General features: G+C 45.4%; 1 protein-coding gene across 1 annotated transcript; it reads left to right on the top strand.

Moving 5' to 3' along the window:
* The first annotated feature begins 1,497 nt into the window (after positions 1-1,497).
* On the top strand, positions 1,498-6,740 carry LOC124654225 (disease resistance protein Pik-2-like). Its single transcript, XM_047193242.1, has 3 exons — positions 1,498-2,333; positions 2,618-2,791; positions 4,456-6,740. Exons 1-3 carry the CDS (start codon positions 1,498-1,500, stop codon positions 6,593-6,595), a joined length of 3,150 nt encoding a protein of 1,049 aa, XP_047049198.1. The 3' UTR covers positions 6,596-6,740.
* The last annotated feature ends 6,881 nt before the right edge of the window (positions 6,741-13,621 follow it).

Raw genomic sequence — 13,621 nt, 5'->3', positions numbered from 1 at the left:
TTTTAGTTTGACCCGATCTAGCCCTATCAACAAGATCATCTGGACGTGGCGTGGGATGACCGAGGGTATCATCTAGCCAGACACTATTGTTTTCTTGTTCAATAAAAGGAAGAGAAGAAAGCAGAAAAGCTGCAAGTTTGTAATATAACCAACACAAAACACTCACCTCTGATTTTCTTTCTGAATTTTGTTCTGAAAGTCCACAAAAAAGTGATAAAATATGCAGATTACAAATTAACAGTTTGTATTTGGATTGTTCAAATATTTTTAAGCTAGACAATTGCATATATTTGTAGATCTAAGCCCAGTTAACCTCGTTTTATTCTATAAAGCTTTCTTTTAGGCACATCCTTTGTAAAGTTCATAATTAAGCATCGTTTTGAAAATATCAAACAGAGTAATATGCTAGCAATTCTTAATTAGAACTAATATCAAACAATTATTATATTCCAAAGTTTATGTCAAGATTCTAGGTAAAAATATATTAGAAAACCAACTTGGAAAATAATAATGCACATACTAAATTAAGCAAATGAATAAAGAAAGAATGTAAATCCTAAGCATATATTTAATACTGCCTCCATTCCATAATTCTTGCAGTGGTTTTCGTTCAAATTATGGAACGGAGGAAGTAAATACACTGCAAGGCGGATAAAAGTTTGAAGCCACTTGGATGACTCACCATATAGAACGCGCAAGCTCCCACAGGGGCAGTATTGTGGTTGCCCTGGTTCTTCCATTCTTGCACGTCCCCACTGCCGCAGCTGGTGGGGCCGGGAAGACGCGCTGTTGGGGCCATAGATATCAGCTGTTGTGACCAAGACTTAAGAATGAACTAAATTAAAAGATTCCAGAATCAAAGGCGGGTCAACGTGCAGAAGGACAGATCTGTAATTTTGTGTTTGTTGGGGTCTTTTCTGCTTTGTTTCCGATGTAATGCTTATCCTTCTCCCGCAAAAAAAAAAATTAAGAGAATGGAAAGAATCCTTTGAAAAACAAAAACCCACAATGCGGGTGTACATTATTTCCAAGATTTGTCCTCTGTTTCCTCTTTTTTCAATTCTTCGATAATTCCATGTGTCTCCAATTGATTTTTCCAAGCAATACTCTTCTTTATTTTTTCCATCTTTTATAATCAAATTATACCAGGACTATAGCTACTTTTTCTGCTTTATTTGCTCAATCAGGCCCAAACATGTGTATGATAAAATATCTATTTTTCCTATATTATCTTATGCCATAGATCAATTTTACTTTTTAATATTATGACAATAGATAAGTACACTGTTATGTTGAAATTATAAATGTCTAGTGCTTCAACTTAATTATTTTCTTACCACGATTATGTTGACCCTTATGATCTTGTTTCATTTTCTGTTCTAATTACGAACAGCTACACATGCAATATATGTCAGCTTTCCGCCATTGAAACATAGTTTGGTGGCCTTGCAACAACAGGAGATAGATTGTAGAGTAAAAAGCAAAGAGACAGAGAAGATGGAGTTTGTGGTGGGCGCTTCCGAGGCCACCATGAAATCTCTTCTGGGCAAGCTGGGCGGCCTCCTTGCCCAGGAGTACACTCTGATCCGTGGCGTCCGCAGCGATGTCCAGTACATCAGTGATGAGCTCAGGACCGTGCAGGCCTTCCTTGGTGACATCGGCTCTGCCCCAGAAGGCCACGACCGGCGGCTCAAGGACTGGATGAAGCAGATACGTGACATGGGATACGATATGGAAGACTGTATCGACAACTTTGCCCACCGCCTCCCAAGTGACTCACTCAGCGATGCCACATGCTCGTTCCTAGTGATGAGGTTCTATGAGCTACGGACGTTCTGGCCTCGACATCAGATTGCTTCCAAGATCTCCGACCTCAAGGTTCGGGCGCAACAGATTGCTGAACGACGCGTAAGATATGGACTGGACAACCCAGCCCCAACCAAAGGCAATGTCACCAGCTCTGGCACTGGAAGCATTGGGGAGCACCTGCCGGCCATCCGTCAGCTCATCCACACAAAAGAGCCCGTGGGAGCAGTAGAGGACATGAAGAAGCTCAGGGAGTGGCTAACGAAACACAATGGCCCGGAAAGGCATCGATCTGTTCTGTCCTTAGTCGGATTTGGTGGTGTTGGAAAGACCACCATTGCCACAGCATTGTACCGGGAATTCAGGAACGAATTTGACTGCTGGGCATCAGTCACTATCTCTCAGAACTATGATGAAGATGAAGTCCTCAGGAATATTCTGTATCAAATCAAAACCCCAGATATTCTGGGCCAAAGCAAGCTGCAAGACATGGAACAGGAGCAGCAAGGCCAAAAAAGCTCACTGAAGCGATTTGTGACACTGATATGCTGCCACATGAACAAGAAAGTTGCTGTTGACGAGCAGAAAAGACCCCTGGATGAAAAGAGGTGCCTCTAGTCCATTGCGTTGCTTTTTGTAAATTATTATTACTAGTAACTACTACTGAAGAGGTTTGCTAAACTCCGAACGCTTTTTCAACACTTAGATGAAGCTCTAACTAGTCGCATCACATCCCTAGGGATATTCATGGTGAAATCGAGCAACAGGACCGCACAAAGCAAGGCGGCAGCGGAGGAGGTTCGCCGGAAAGGAAGAAAAACATAGCGGCAGATATTGGAAGCGCAATAAGTCAATTTGTGCCACTGATCTGCGGTCTCAGCAAGGAAGTCACTCGCAGCAGCTCAGATTTCACCAAGAACAAGCTAGAAACGCTGGACCACGACCAACTTATCCAAGTACTGCAAACACGCCTGACTGAAAAAAGGTACTGCATGTGCGCCGATCCATTTCTTTGCTTTTTGTCATTGTGTCCAGCCTTGAACGCTAAGTATCTTGCATTGGGATTTTGCTTACCTAAGGCAGTTTTACATAGATACCAGAGCATAGCTTGCATCTTAAATTAAATATAGATTCCTAGACTAATTAAGAAAATTAGAGAGAACCATAGATACAGAAAGCCACCGCCACCGTGGGTGGCAGGTCTGGCACCTGCAGGCCCGTGGTGGAGGTGTGCCACGGCGCAAGGACGGCAGTGCGGCGGCGCTGCATCTGGTGGGCGAGGCGCCGGTTTCGGCGTCTCGCAGACGGCGGTTGGTTGGAGAGAGGTGCTGGCCTATCGCGCGTGGAGGCCGGAGCGGCGGCTCCGGGATACAAGGTGGTGCTGCTGGCATGCTCCTGGCCGCGTGGGCGGCAGGGCATGCTTCCTTGGGCGTGGGCGGCGTCCCTCTTGCCGGTGGCTCGCACTCGTTTGTAGTCTGGAGGTGCTGGTTGTGGGTCTCCAGACGAAAGTCTTGCCCGACTTGGTCGGTGCCGGCAACGGCGGCGCTCGTGGGCGTGGTTCTTCCTCCTTGGAGGCGTTGTTGTGGAGTCTCGACACCCCTCACCCACCATTCCGGGGTGAAAACTCAAATCCGGCTTGCCGGATTGGATGACGGCGGCGTTTTATGGACGCCGTGACCTCCCTGGAGGCGTCATTTTTCGGATGGTTGGGAGACTCGTTGAGTTGCTTGGCCTACTGGTTGGGTCGACGTCCTCGGGTTCCGTCGGTGCGCGAGTGCCGCTGGCTTGCTTCTCGCGACCTGCCTCTCCCCATGAAGCTGGTTTGGCCTAGCCGTTTCCTTCGGCTCTGACTTCCTCTCCAGGGACGTGGACCGGGCAGCCGTGGTGCTCGCCGTTGCCGTTGTGCTGGTGTCTTCCGGCGGCTCTCCATACCTAGTTCGGCTAGGTTGTGTGGCCATGTGTGGTTTTCGCCGGTTTTTCCTGAAAAACTGCGCCGTGTTGTTTTTTCTTGTCTGGTTTTCCTCATAAACCGGACACGTCGGTGTCGTGTTTGTATCGGTTTTCGGCCAGTTTTCCTTATAAACTGGTCATTTTCCCTCTTCTTAATGAAAAGGCAGAGCTCCTGCCGGTTGCTCCAAAAAAAAAAAAAGAAAGCCACCGCCACGAAAATGAGGTGCTTTCATTAACATGGCATAGTTTGGAAACATATTAACTTAACTTTTTTATCATGGCAAGTTAATCTACAATGTTGCATACTAGTAGTCATAACAAGGCTTCCCCTTTTTTGGATAAAAAGAGACATAACCAATTGTCGTGGTACATACCTTTACGTAATGGCCTTAGTAGTCATAAGATTATATATCCTGGTAGAATCAAATAATATTATAATATCAATGGAAAAGTGGATATCATACTGTGTTGATCATCTTCAAAAATAAATGTACAGCAGCAAGCTTATTCATCATAATTCTGTAGAAAGGCAGTAAGCAAGGCTCTGTATTTTTTTTTCTTAAGAAGCAAATGCTCACTGGTCGGTGCACATAGACATTTATCTATATGTTTTTCATTCAAATTAAGCATAAATAGACATCCTAATTGGAGGAACATTTATTTTCTCATTTGTATTTTGTTAACTTTTTTTTTTGGCAGGTATCTCCTTCTGATTGATGACATATGGTCCGCAGAAACATGGGACAAAATTAGAATTTGGTTGCCATATGACAATACAAAAGATAGCCGAGTAATAGTGACAACAAGATTTCAAGCTGTTGGTACAGCTTGCTCCGACAGAGAAGGAACTGATCTTCTACATACAGTTAATGTTCTTAATCCTGCCGACTCCAGAAGTCTATTTGATCAAAGTGTTTCTAAAGCCCAATGTAGTGATGGAAGGGAAACAGTTGTTGGCTTGCCCTGCTCCAATGATATGAGCACTGATACTCACAATACAGTTGATAAACATACTGATTACTCAATAAATCCACTTGATCATAGCGTTTTTGAATTCAAAAACAACAATGTCAGAGAGAACAAAGAGGTCGTGGGGAAGGTTTGGGAATATTGTGGGGGTCTGCCTTTGGCCATAGTCACCATGGCTGGTCTTGTTTCCTGCAACCCGGAACAAAATGATGTGTATTGGAGTAGAATTTTCCAGGATTTTTTTCCAGAGAAGGTGGCTCCTCTTACCTTGGATGGAGTCACAAGGATACTGGATTATTGCTACAATAATCTACCTCCAGAACTCAGGACCTGCTCGTTGTACTTGAGTATATTTCCAAAGGGCATGACAATTAGTAGGAAGCGCCTCACCCGGCGGTGGATATCCGAATGCTTTGTGGCTGAGAAGCAAGGGCTAACTGCAGAGGAAGTGGCGGAAACATACTTTAATCAGCTAATTAGCAGGAAGATAATATGTCCTGTTGATCACAGCAGCAATGGAAAGGTCAAATCGTTCAAAGTTCATGACATGATTCTCGAATATATCGTGTCCAAGTCAAGTGAAGAGAACTTTATCACTGTTGTTGGTGGCCACTGGCTGATGCCAGCTCCTACTTACAAAGTTCGTCGACTCTCCATGCAAAGCAGTGGTTCCAAGCATGGGAGTTCAACAAAAGGTATGAATCTGTCTCAAGTGCGGTCACTGACTGCCTTTGGAAGCAAGAACCAACGACTGCCTTTCCATTCATTCAACAATGGAATAATACAAGTGCTAGATCTTGAGGGTTGGAAAGGTTTGGAACAGAAGCATCTTAGTGACATATGCAGAATGGTTGTGCTCAAGTATTTGAGCCTTCGAAGAACAGAGGTGAGAGAGATTCCATCACAGATCGAAAAGCTAGAGTACCTTGAAACTCTTGACATAAGGGAGACCAATGTTGCAGCACTGCCTAAAAGCTTTGGGCGGCTCAAACTGCTCCGTAGCATGCTTGGGGGGAGTAAATATCCACGGAAGACACTCAAGTTGCCTCAAGGGATAAATAACGAGCCGATGAAAGGACTTCGTATACTGTCAGGGATTGAGATCACTGAGGAGTCAGTAGCAGCTGTAGCAAGCCTTCACCAGTTGACAGGGCTAAGAAAGCTTGGCATTTACAAGCTCAATATAGAGGAGGGTAGTAAGACCTTCAAGCAATTGGTCTCCTCCATTGAGTACCTCTGCAGTTGCGGTCTGCAGACTCTAGTAATAAATGATGAGCGCTCTGAGTTTATCAACTCATTAGACTCCATGTCTGCTCCTCCAAGGTACCTCATTACCTTGGAGCTGTCTGGCAAAATGGAAAAGCCCCCAAAGTGGATCGAAAATCTCAGTAATCTATACAAGCTGACACTTTCTGTGACAGTTCTTAGGACTGATACTTTCCAGCTCATCCAGAAACTGCCCAAATTGTTTTGTCTCACCTTTACACTCAGTGCAGCCAGGGAAGATCAGGACATAGTGGACATCCTTGAGGAAAATAAACAGCTGACAGATAGGGAGATCATTGTTCCACCTGGTGGATTTGAGAATCTAAAGCTGCTCCGCTTCTTTGCAACACTAGTACCAAGGATAAGCTTTGCAGTTAAAGAAAATAAAAAGGTAATGCCCGCACTCGAGAGGATCGATATGCGGTTTCTAGCCTTTGAAGGGATTTATGGCATCGAGACTCTTGAACAGCTACAAGAGGTTCATCTCAGCGTTGATAGTCAAGCAGATGATATAACCAAGTTGCTGGTAGATGATCTGAAGGACGCCCACAAGCACATTGACAAAGAGAGCACTTATAAGTGCCCAAAAATTATCACTGGTTGATGAGACTGGAAGCACCTACATGGTCAAAAAAAAAAGACTGGAAGCACCTACAGAACATCTGGTGTTCTATTATTCAGTGGAGATTCTTTTTTATCGAAATTTGCATCGCCTTGTTTGTGGGCTAAATAAAACAGACTGATGCATCCTATGGTAGTTTTACTTCCATTGCTGACTTCTTGTAATTTGTACTCCTATGGTATTGCTACATCCATTATTCAATATTGTAGTTTGTACTTGTATGGTACTGACATTTCCAGTATTGATCTTTGTATACAAATGTCATGTTTGGGTGTAATTTCTATATCCCACTAGGTGCTTGTATTTGTGCTTGTATGGAACTGGAAGATTCCATCTGTCCCTGGAAGCACCTACAGAACATCTAGTATTCTATTATTCAGTTGAATTTTTTTCTTACTATACAAATTCACATTGCCTTGTTTGGGGGACTAAATAAGCATACAGCATCCTGTTGTACTGTTACTTCCGTCGCTAATTTCTTCTAATTTCTACTCATATGGAATTGTTACATCCATTATTCATTCTTGAAATTTGTGCTTGTATGGTAACTGACATTTCCCCTGTTTGAATACAAATGCCGTGTCTGGCTGTAATTTCTATATCCCACAGTAGAGGGAGTACCAGAGTTCATGCATCTTACTCGAGCAAAACACAAATCCTGAAAAGCCGCTGTCAGTGGCAAACCCAAGTATAATATCCAAGAATTACTACTTGAGAAAAAGGTATCAGAACTGACAGAACAGGCGGAGGCGGGAAGAACGGCAGCCCAAATGAGAAAGCACCAAGCGTAGTCGTAGATCAACACATATGGATGCGTACCTGCAAGCCCCTAGAGGAGGTTTGGCCCCTAACGAGCGCTGCATCCTGTCGGTGCCGTTCGGCCTTGCTAAGTCCACAGCCGCGCAATCTCTAGGACAGCCGCCGCGGCGCGGGAAAGTTAACATGGTGGTGGGCATCGGCCGTTGGAAGTAGACAGAACAACGGAACCATGGTCGCCGGCGTCGACCACGGGTTGCGGCGGCTGGATTTAGAGGTGGAGCCGTGGAGGTGCGGGCCTGCGGCTACAGAGAAAAAGGGCATCAGAAGTTCAGAACACAGTGCTATCGAATTTAATATTCCTTTTTTTTATCGAATTATCTTTAATATTCTATTTTTTATTTTTAAAATTCATAGTAATTGAAAGGAGGTGCGAAAAATAATTTATCCTAAATGTTATGGCCAATTTTGCATAGAATTCAACTTTTTTACGTGGTCCTTTTTATGTGAAGTTTGACCATAATTATATTAGAACCACCTTTTCTTTTTCTTATGCCTAGATTTCAAATACTTCCTCTAATACATAATAAGTATCGTAATTTTAGTTGAGTAAAAAGTAATTATGTTGGGGCACCATGACATTTGCTCCGGAATGCCACTATGGAAGGAAAATGTACTACCCAAACCAACTATCTAAGTATAAGGTTTAAATTATTGCGGCCATCATCCGCAAGCTCCTTGGACAACTACTTCACCATAGTATTAAGTACCTTAAATTGATAAGCCATCTCCTCGGGTTCCATCTTCGATGTCTAGACTCTAGGCAATGACTCATAACAATGATAGTCCCAAGCTCTGATGTCAACTTAAGAATCGTATATGACGCCTAGAGAGGAGGCGGGTCTGAATATGCATGTCGAGTCCGTCAAGATTGGTTAGAATGAAAGAGACATTTTTTTTCATATTTGTATCACATTCTTAGAATGGAGTCTCATTAGGTAGGTTAGGATCAGACCTAGTCACATAACCTTCTAACCGGCCTACATCCACCCTACAGAGCTGACATGATTTTTCCAAAGGACTCTTCGTGCCTTAGCTTCCTACTACACTCAGCAAGGAGGATTCATTCAAGATTTCCCTTTAGGGTATAAGACAGAGGTGCATAACCAAGGCACTTACCGGACAGGATGAGGAGAAGAAAACACCTTCACTCGGCGACGATGAATGCGGTTCCATGACATCATGCTTTGTGTGATTCTAAGAACATGGGGGGCTACTGCCGAGGTCAAGAAGTCGGATACCCTCTTGATGTAGAAAGAGGCCCAACTGTTCCAGGGATGCCAAATGCGAGGATTGTGTGTCCTAGGGAGACCATGGCGTCTCAATTTGGAGTACAAAGATTGCATGCTCTAAAATCATCGGGGCACCATTGTAACCGACTCATGTCGTACTTAGATGCATCTTTTCAGATATGATGAGGTGCCTAGAGTGAATCACAAGAGACCACCAATGGTGGACGCTTGACTAGTAAGTCGGCACGCTGCAAGAAAAAAAATGTTGCCACCACTAATAGGGGATATGCTTAGCGGGTTCATGTAATTAGCGGCGTACCTAATCTCTACCACCCCACTATTATTATCTATGGCATGATCAAAACTACAATGCCATCAATATGGGACTAAAAAATGGGGCAAGGGAAGATGTGGACGGCTGGGCCCTACAAGGCCCATGCTCCCCACCTTCCTCCAACCCTAGCTAGCCCCCATAAGCCCATGGGGGCGTGGCCGACCACTTAATGGTCTCCCCTTTGAGAGGGGCCCATTAAGGTGGGTTGCACCTTTTTATTATTAATAAATATATAATTAATTCACTTTATTAATACATAATATATATTATTTAATTCCCGATGATTTGAGGCACCTCTGGAAACACCCGAACAGCCTTTGGATTCTCCCGGAACTGTTTCCGATTATCTCTTCTTCATTCTCCGGTGTTTTCCATGAATCCAAAACAATCTTAACTTTAGTTGAACCCTTAAGTCTATTTCCCTACCGTTGGAGAATGACATTTGGTTAGGTCTAAAACTTCCTCTGTTTTTTAATCCACAATGCCGCTTGCCAACATAATGGTCATTCCAGTTATATGTATCGATTCCACCGCAAACGGGCAAACGCGCGGCAAGCCGTGCCTTTCTATCTAGTGCAGTATGTCACATGAAGCCGTGAAGTGGATGTCGAGAAGATAAAGAAGCGTATTCTAAGTTTCATGGACGTGCTCAATCCGCTGGTTGCAAGATTGACGAACTAAATAAAAATTGTGAAAAAGTGATTGTCAATTTTGTTGGAAATTGTTATGCCAGGAAAATGTTGTTTTTATGTTAAAATTGTGATGCTATAGTTCAGTACTTCCTAGTCACGGGGATACAAAATGTAAGGTAGAAGATGCCATCCAGTATTCAAGAGAGCTTTTGTTCTCTTTGTTTTTTTTTCCTTTTTACATCTCTTGTAGTTGTAGAAGTGGTGGCGTTTTAATGAAAATCGACGAGGAGGGCTCGCTGTTTCAGAAAAGAAAATTAATTAGACTCCTGTAGTGGGACAGAGATTTGGTGCTCCTGGGCACTAGTGCTCCTGCTATTTTAGAAAAAATAAAAATCACATTTATGTATTTTATAAAAATTAGAAAAAAAATCATGGTGTAGCCAATGAATTATCCCATAAACATGTAAAATTTCAATTTCAAATACAAAAAATACTGGGCTACACAAAAATAACAAACGCGTGGATCTGGGTATACATATTTCAAATCTCCAAATTTGAACAGATTTTGTCTTTTTTGTGTAGTATATAATATGAAGAATTTCATATTAAAATTTTACACGCTTATAGGTTGCGTCATTTATTATGTCTAGATTTATTTTCAGATTATTTTGAAATAAATATGTATGATTTTCGAATTTTTTTAACAGCAGGAGCACTGATGCCCATGAGCCAAAGACACTTTTCGCCTGTAGTGTAGTTTTTAGACTTATTGTGTAAGTTAGTCAACTGAAAATAAAACAATTTTCATTTACTTTTGCAGGGAATACTACAGGATAAACGACATACACAACGAGTACAAGACCCTAGACAGAACAAACGAGGCTACAAACAATCACAACACATTATGATCTAGCTAGCTGCCGCTTAGCATCCTTATTATCCCAAGTTCCCAACACAAAGGTACTCACGAACGAACGATGCTACAAACAATGACGAACACCGATCAGCACATACGCTTCCTACGACGCACTGACAATCTCACACGGACGACTGTTCACCGTAGTACGTGCACCATGCATGCATGAAACGCAGCGTCCACGTCGACAGGCCTGCATGCATGGACGTGCTGGCTTGGGTGCATCACGGATGGATGCAGCCACCGCCGCCGTGACCGATGCCGCCGCCGAGCCCACCAGCGCCACCACCGCCGCCGCCGAGGCCACCTAGTCCACCTGAGCCACCGCCAAGACCTCCGAGTCCACCTGAGCCACCGCCAAGGCCGCCGAGTCCACTGGAGCCGCCACCAAGGCCGCCGAGTCCACCACCGCCTAGCCCACCTAGGCCACCGCCGCCGAGCCCCCCTGCGCCGCCAAGCCCACCAATACCACCGCCGGCTGCACCCAGTCCGCCAATACCGCCGCCACCCACACCAGCGAGGCCGCCAACACCACCGATCCCTCCGACGCCCCCCGCCACGCCCCCGAGGGCGCCGCCGATACCCCCCACCGCCCCACCAGCGCCTCCGATGACGCCGGGGCCAGCGAAGCCGCCCACGCCCCCGCCGTAGCCTCCTCCGACGACGCCTGGCAGGAACGTCTTCTGGTCCCCGAGCACGGCCGGTGCGGCCGCCACGGCAGCGCCAACGTTCTTAGTAGTCGTGGTCGTTGTTTCTGCCGTGGCCGCCGTAGTCTTGGCAGCGGCAGTGGCGGGCACGTCTCTCGCGTCAGCCGCCGCGACGAGGAGGACGACCAGGAAGCAGCACGCCATTGCGGCAGTGGCACCGGTGCTCACCCTCATCATTGCTAGCCTAGCTCCTGTCTAGCTCTCTAGCTTCCAAGCTCAGTGGAGTGTGTCTGTGAGTGACAAGTGCTGGACTGCTAGCTAGCTACGGCGGCTTTATATAGAGGCCGTCAGAGAGAGCAAGCTAGAGAAGCTGGAGCGAAGTGATTAATGGAGGAGGAGGCACCGCACGTGACGAGCTTGGGCGGCCGGGAACAACAGTGGCGTGCAGGTGAGCGGCGAGCGGCCGGCCGGCCGGAGTAAATGGGGAGGCGCCAAGGCTTGCTGCCACCGCCCGCAGAGCCAATGCCTATCTATCTACTAGCACTGTACCTGATTTCTATAGAGCGGTAACGGAATTCATGGACCTTCAGAGATTCACGAAGGTATCTCGTGATCGACATTGAGTTTGGAGTCGTACGTGCATTGGCGATCTGCGGCGGTGATCAAATCTCCAATTCGTTCCCAAGTACGTACCTTCAGAGCTTCCATTACTGATCTCTGATCGTTCGAACGAGCTCAGTGCACGCGTGCTGCGTGCAGTTCCGGTGAGGGCGACGCGTGTGTTCAGCCGTGCACAGGTGCACCTACCACCGCCGGCGATAAAGGAGATGCATGGTGATTTGTCATCCATGCAACAGGGTCGATCTCCTTATACCAATCTACCGGAGCTAGCAGCGCAGCACGGGGGAGCAGAGCCGTGCAGGGACTGCGCATAAACAAGTCTGCCAGCTTCAATGCTCTGTCTTCCTTCCCCTTGACGACGTTTTTTTAGCTCGCATCTTCTGGCTTCTGCAGATCGGTCTAGAAGAGCAGGAGACGCGGTGGTTTGTCATCCAGGCATCCATGATCGACGCAAGATGAGATCTCTGACCTAGCTAGCAGCAGGGCAGAGCAGAGGCAGCCACTGCGTATGGAGACTACGTGTAAACTAGACCAGCTGTTGACTTCAATGGACGGAGAACAAAAAGTTGCCACCACTCAACACCATTGACGAGATAGATATTTCACCATCTTGATCAAGCTTCTGCATTGGTCAGGTCTTGCTTATGTATTAGGGGGTGTAGTCTACTTAGCTCTCAGTAGAGTGTTGTTATTATTTTTCTTGGGCTGAGACTGAACCCAACTTTGCTGTTGTTGCTTGGTGGGTTGTATTATCGTTATCTTGTTGGGCTTGCTGTTGATTGATCACGTGTATGTGGATTTTGTGGCCAGGTGCGCGATGGTGTGACGTGAATGGATTATAATTTTGTGGTGCCATGCAGGGCAGGCTCAAACGTGATCAAAAGTCTGGAGCAACTCCACTTAGAACCGGGATAAAGAGAAATTTGGTGTTAGCATAGATTCTGGAGCGTTTCTCTCTCAGTTGCAACCCCAATTGCAACTTGATAATAAAGAAAATCAGGGTTAGCTTGGATTCCGTAGCATTTCTTTTTTAGTTGCAACCCCGCTTGCAACTAGGACAAAAGAGATTCGGAGGTGGCATGGATTCTGCAGGATTTCTCTATCAGTTGTAACTCCAATTGCAACTGAAAAACTAAGGTCAGTAACAACCCCACTTACAACTAGGGAAAAGATAGAAATATGTTTATCACGGATTTCGAAAGATTTCTCTCTTAGTTTGGAACTCTACTTTCAATTGGGCAAACATAGGTCAATTGCAACCCCAGGTGCAATGAAGGAAAAAGCAAAAAACATGTTTAGCATGAATACCAGATAAATTATCTCTTAGTGTTGCAGCCACACTAGCAACTTAGCAAGGAAAGACAAATTAGGGTCTACATTCCAAAGCATTTTTCTCTTGGTTGCATCCTGATGGCGTGTAACTCACACGTTCGTTGGGAACCCCAAGAGGAAGGTATGATGCGCACAGCAGCAAGTTTTCCCTCAGAAAGAAACCAAGGTTTATCGAACCAGGAGGAGCCAAGAAGCACGTTGAAGGTTGATGGCGGCGGGATGTAGTGCGGCGCAACACCGGAGATTCCGGCGCCAACGTGGAACCTGCACAACACAACCAAAGTACTTTGCCCCAACAAAACAGGTGAGGTTGTCAATCTCACCGGCTTGCTGTAACAAAGGATTAACCGTATTGTGTGGAAGATGATTGTTTGCAGAGAAAATAGTAAAAACAAGTATTGCGAGCAGATTTGTATTTCAGTATTAAAGAATGGACCGGGGTCCACAGTTCACTAGAGGTGTCTCTCCCATAAGATAA

The sequence above is a fragment of the Lolium rigidum genome, chromosome 5 (assembly GCF_022539505.1).
Source record: "Lolium rigidum isolate FL_2022 chromosome 5, APGP_CSIRO_Lrig_0.1, whole genome shotgun sequence".
Lineage (NCBI taxonomy): Eukaryota > Viridiplantae > Streptophyta > Magnoliopsida > Poales > Poaceae > Lolium > Lolium rigidum.
The sequence above is the reverse complement of the archived record's forward strand: the minus strand, read 5'-3'. Positions and strand labels throughout refer to the sequence as shown.

Excerpts from the sequence above, each read along its gene's own strand:
- LOC124654225 (XM_047193242.1), top strand. The coding sequence starts at position 1,498 with ATGGAGTTTGTGGTGGGCGCTTCCGAGGCCACCATGAAATCTCTTCTG. Across the intron at positions 2,334-2,617 it reads GGCCAAAAAAGCTCACTGAA|GAAGAAAAACATAGCGGCAG; the intron begins GCGATTTGTGAC and ends TTCGCCGGAAAG. Across the intron at positions 2,792-4,455 it reads ACACGCCTGACTGAAAAAAG|GTATCTCCTTCTGATTGATG; the intron begins GTACTGCATGTG and ends TTTTTTTGGCAG.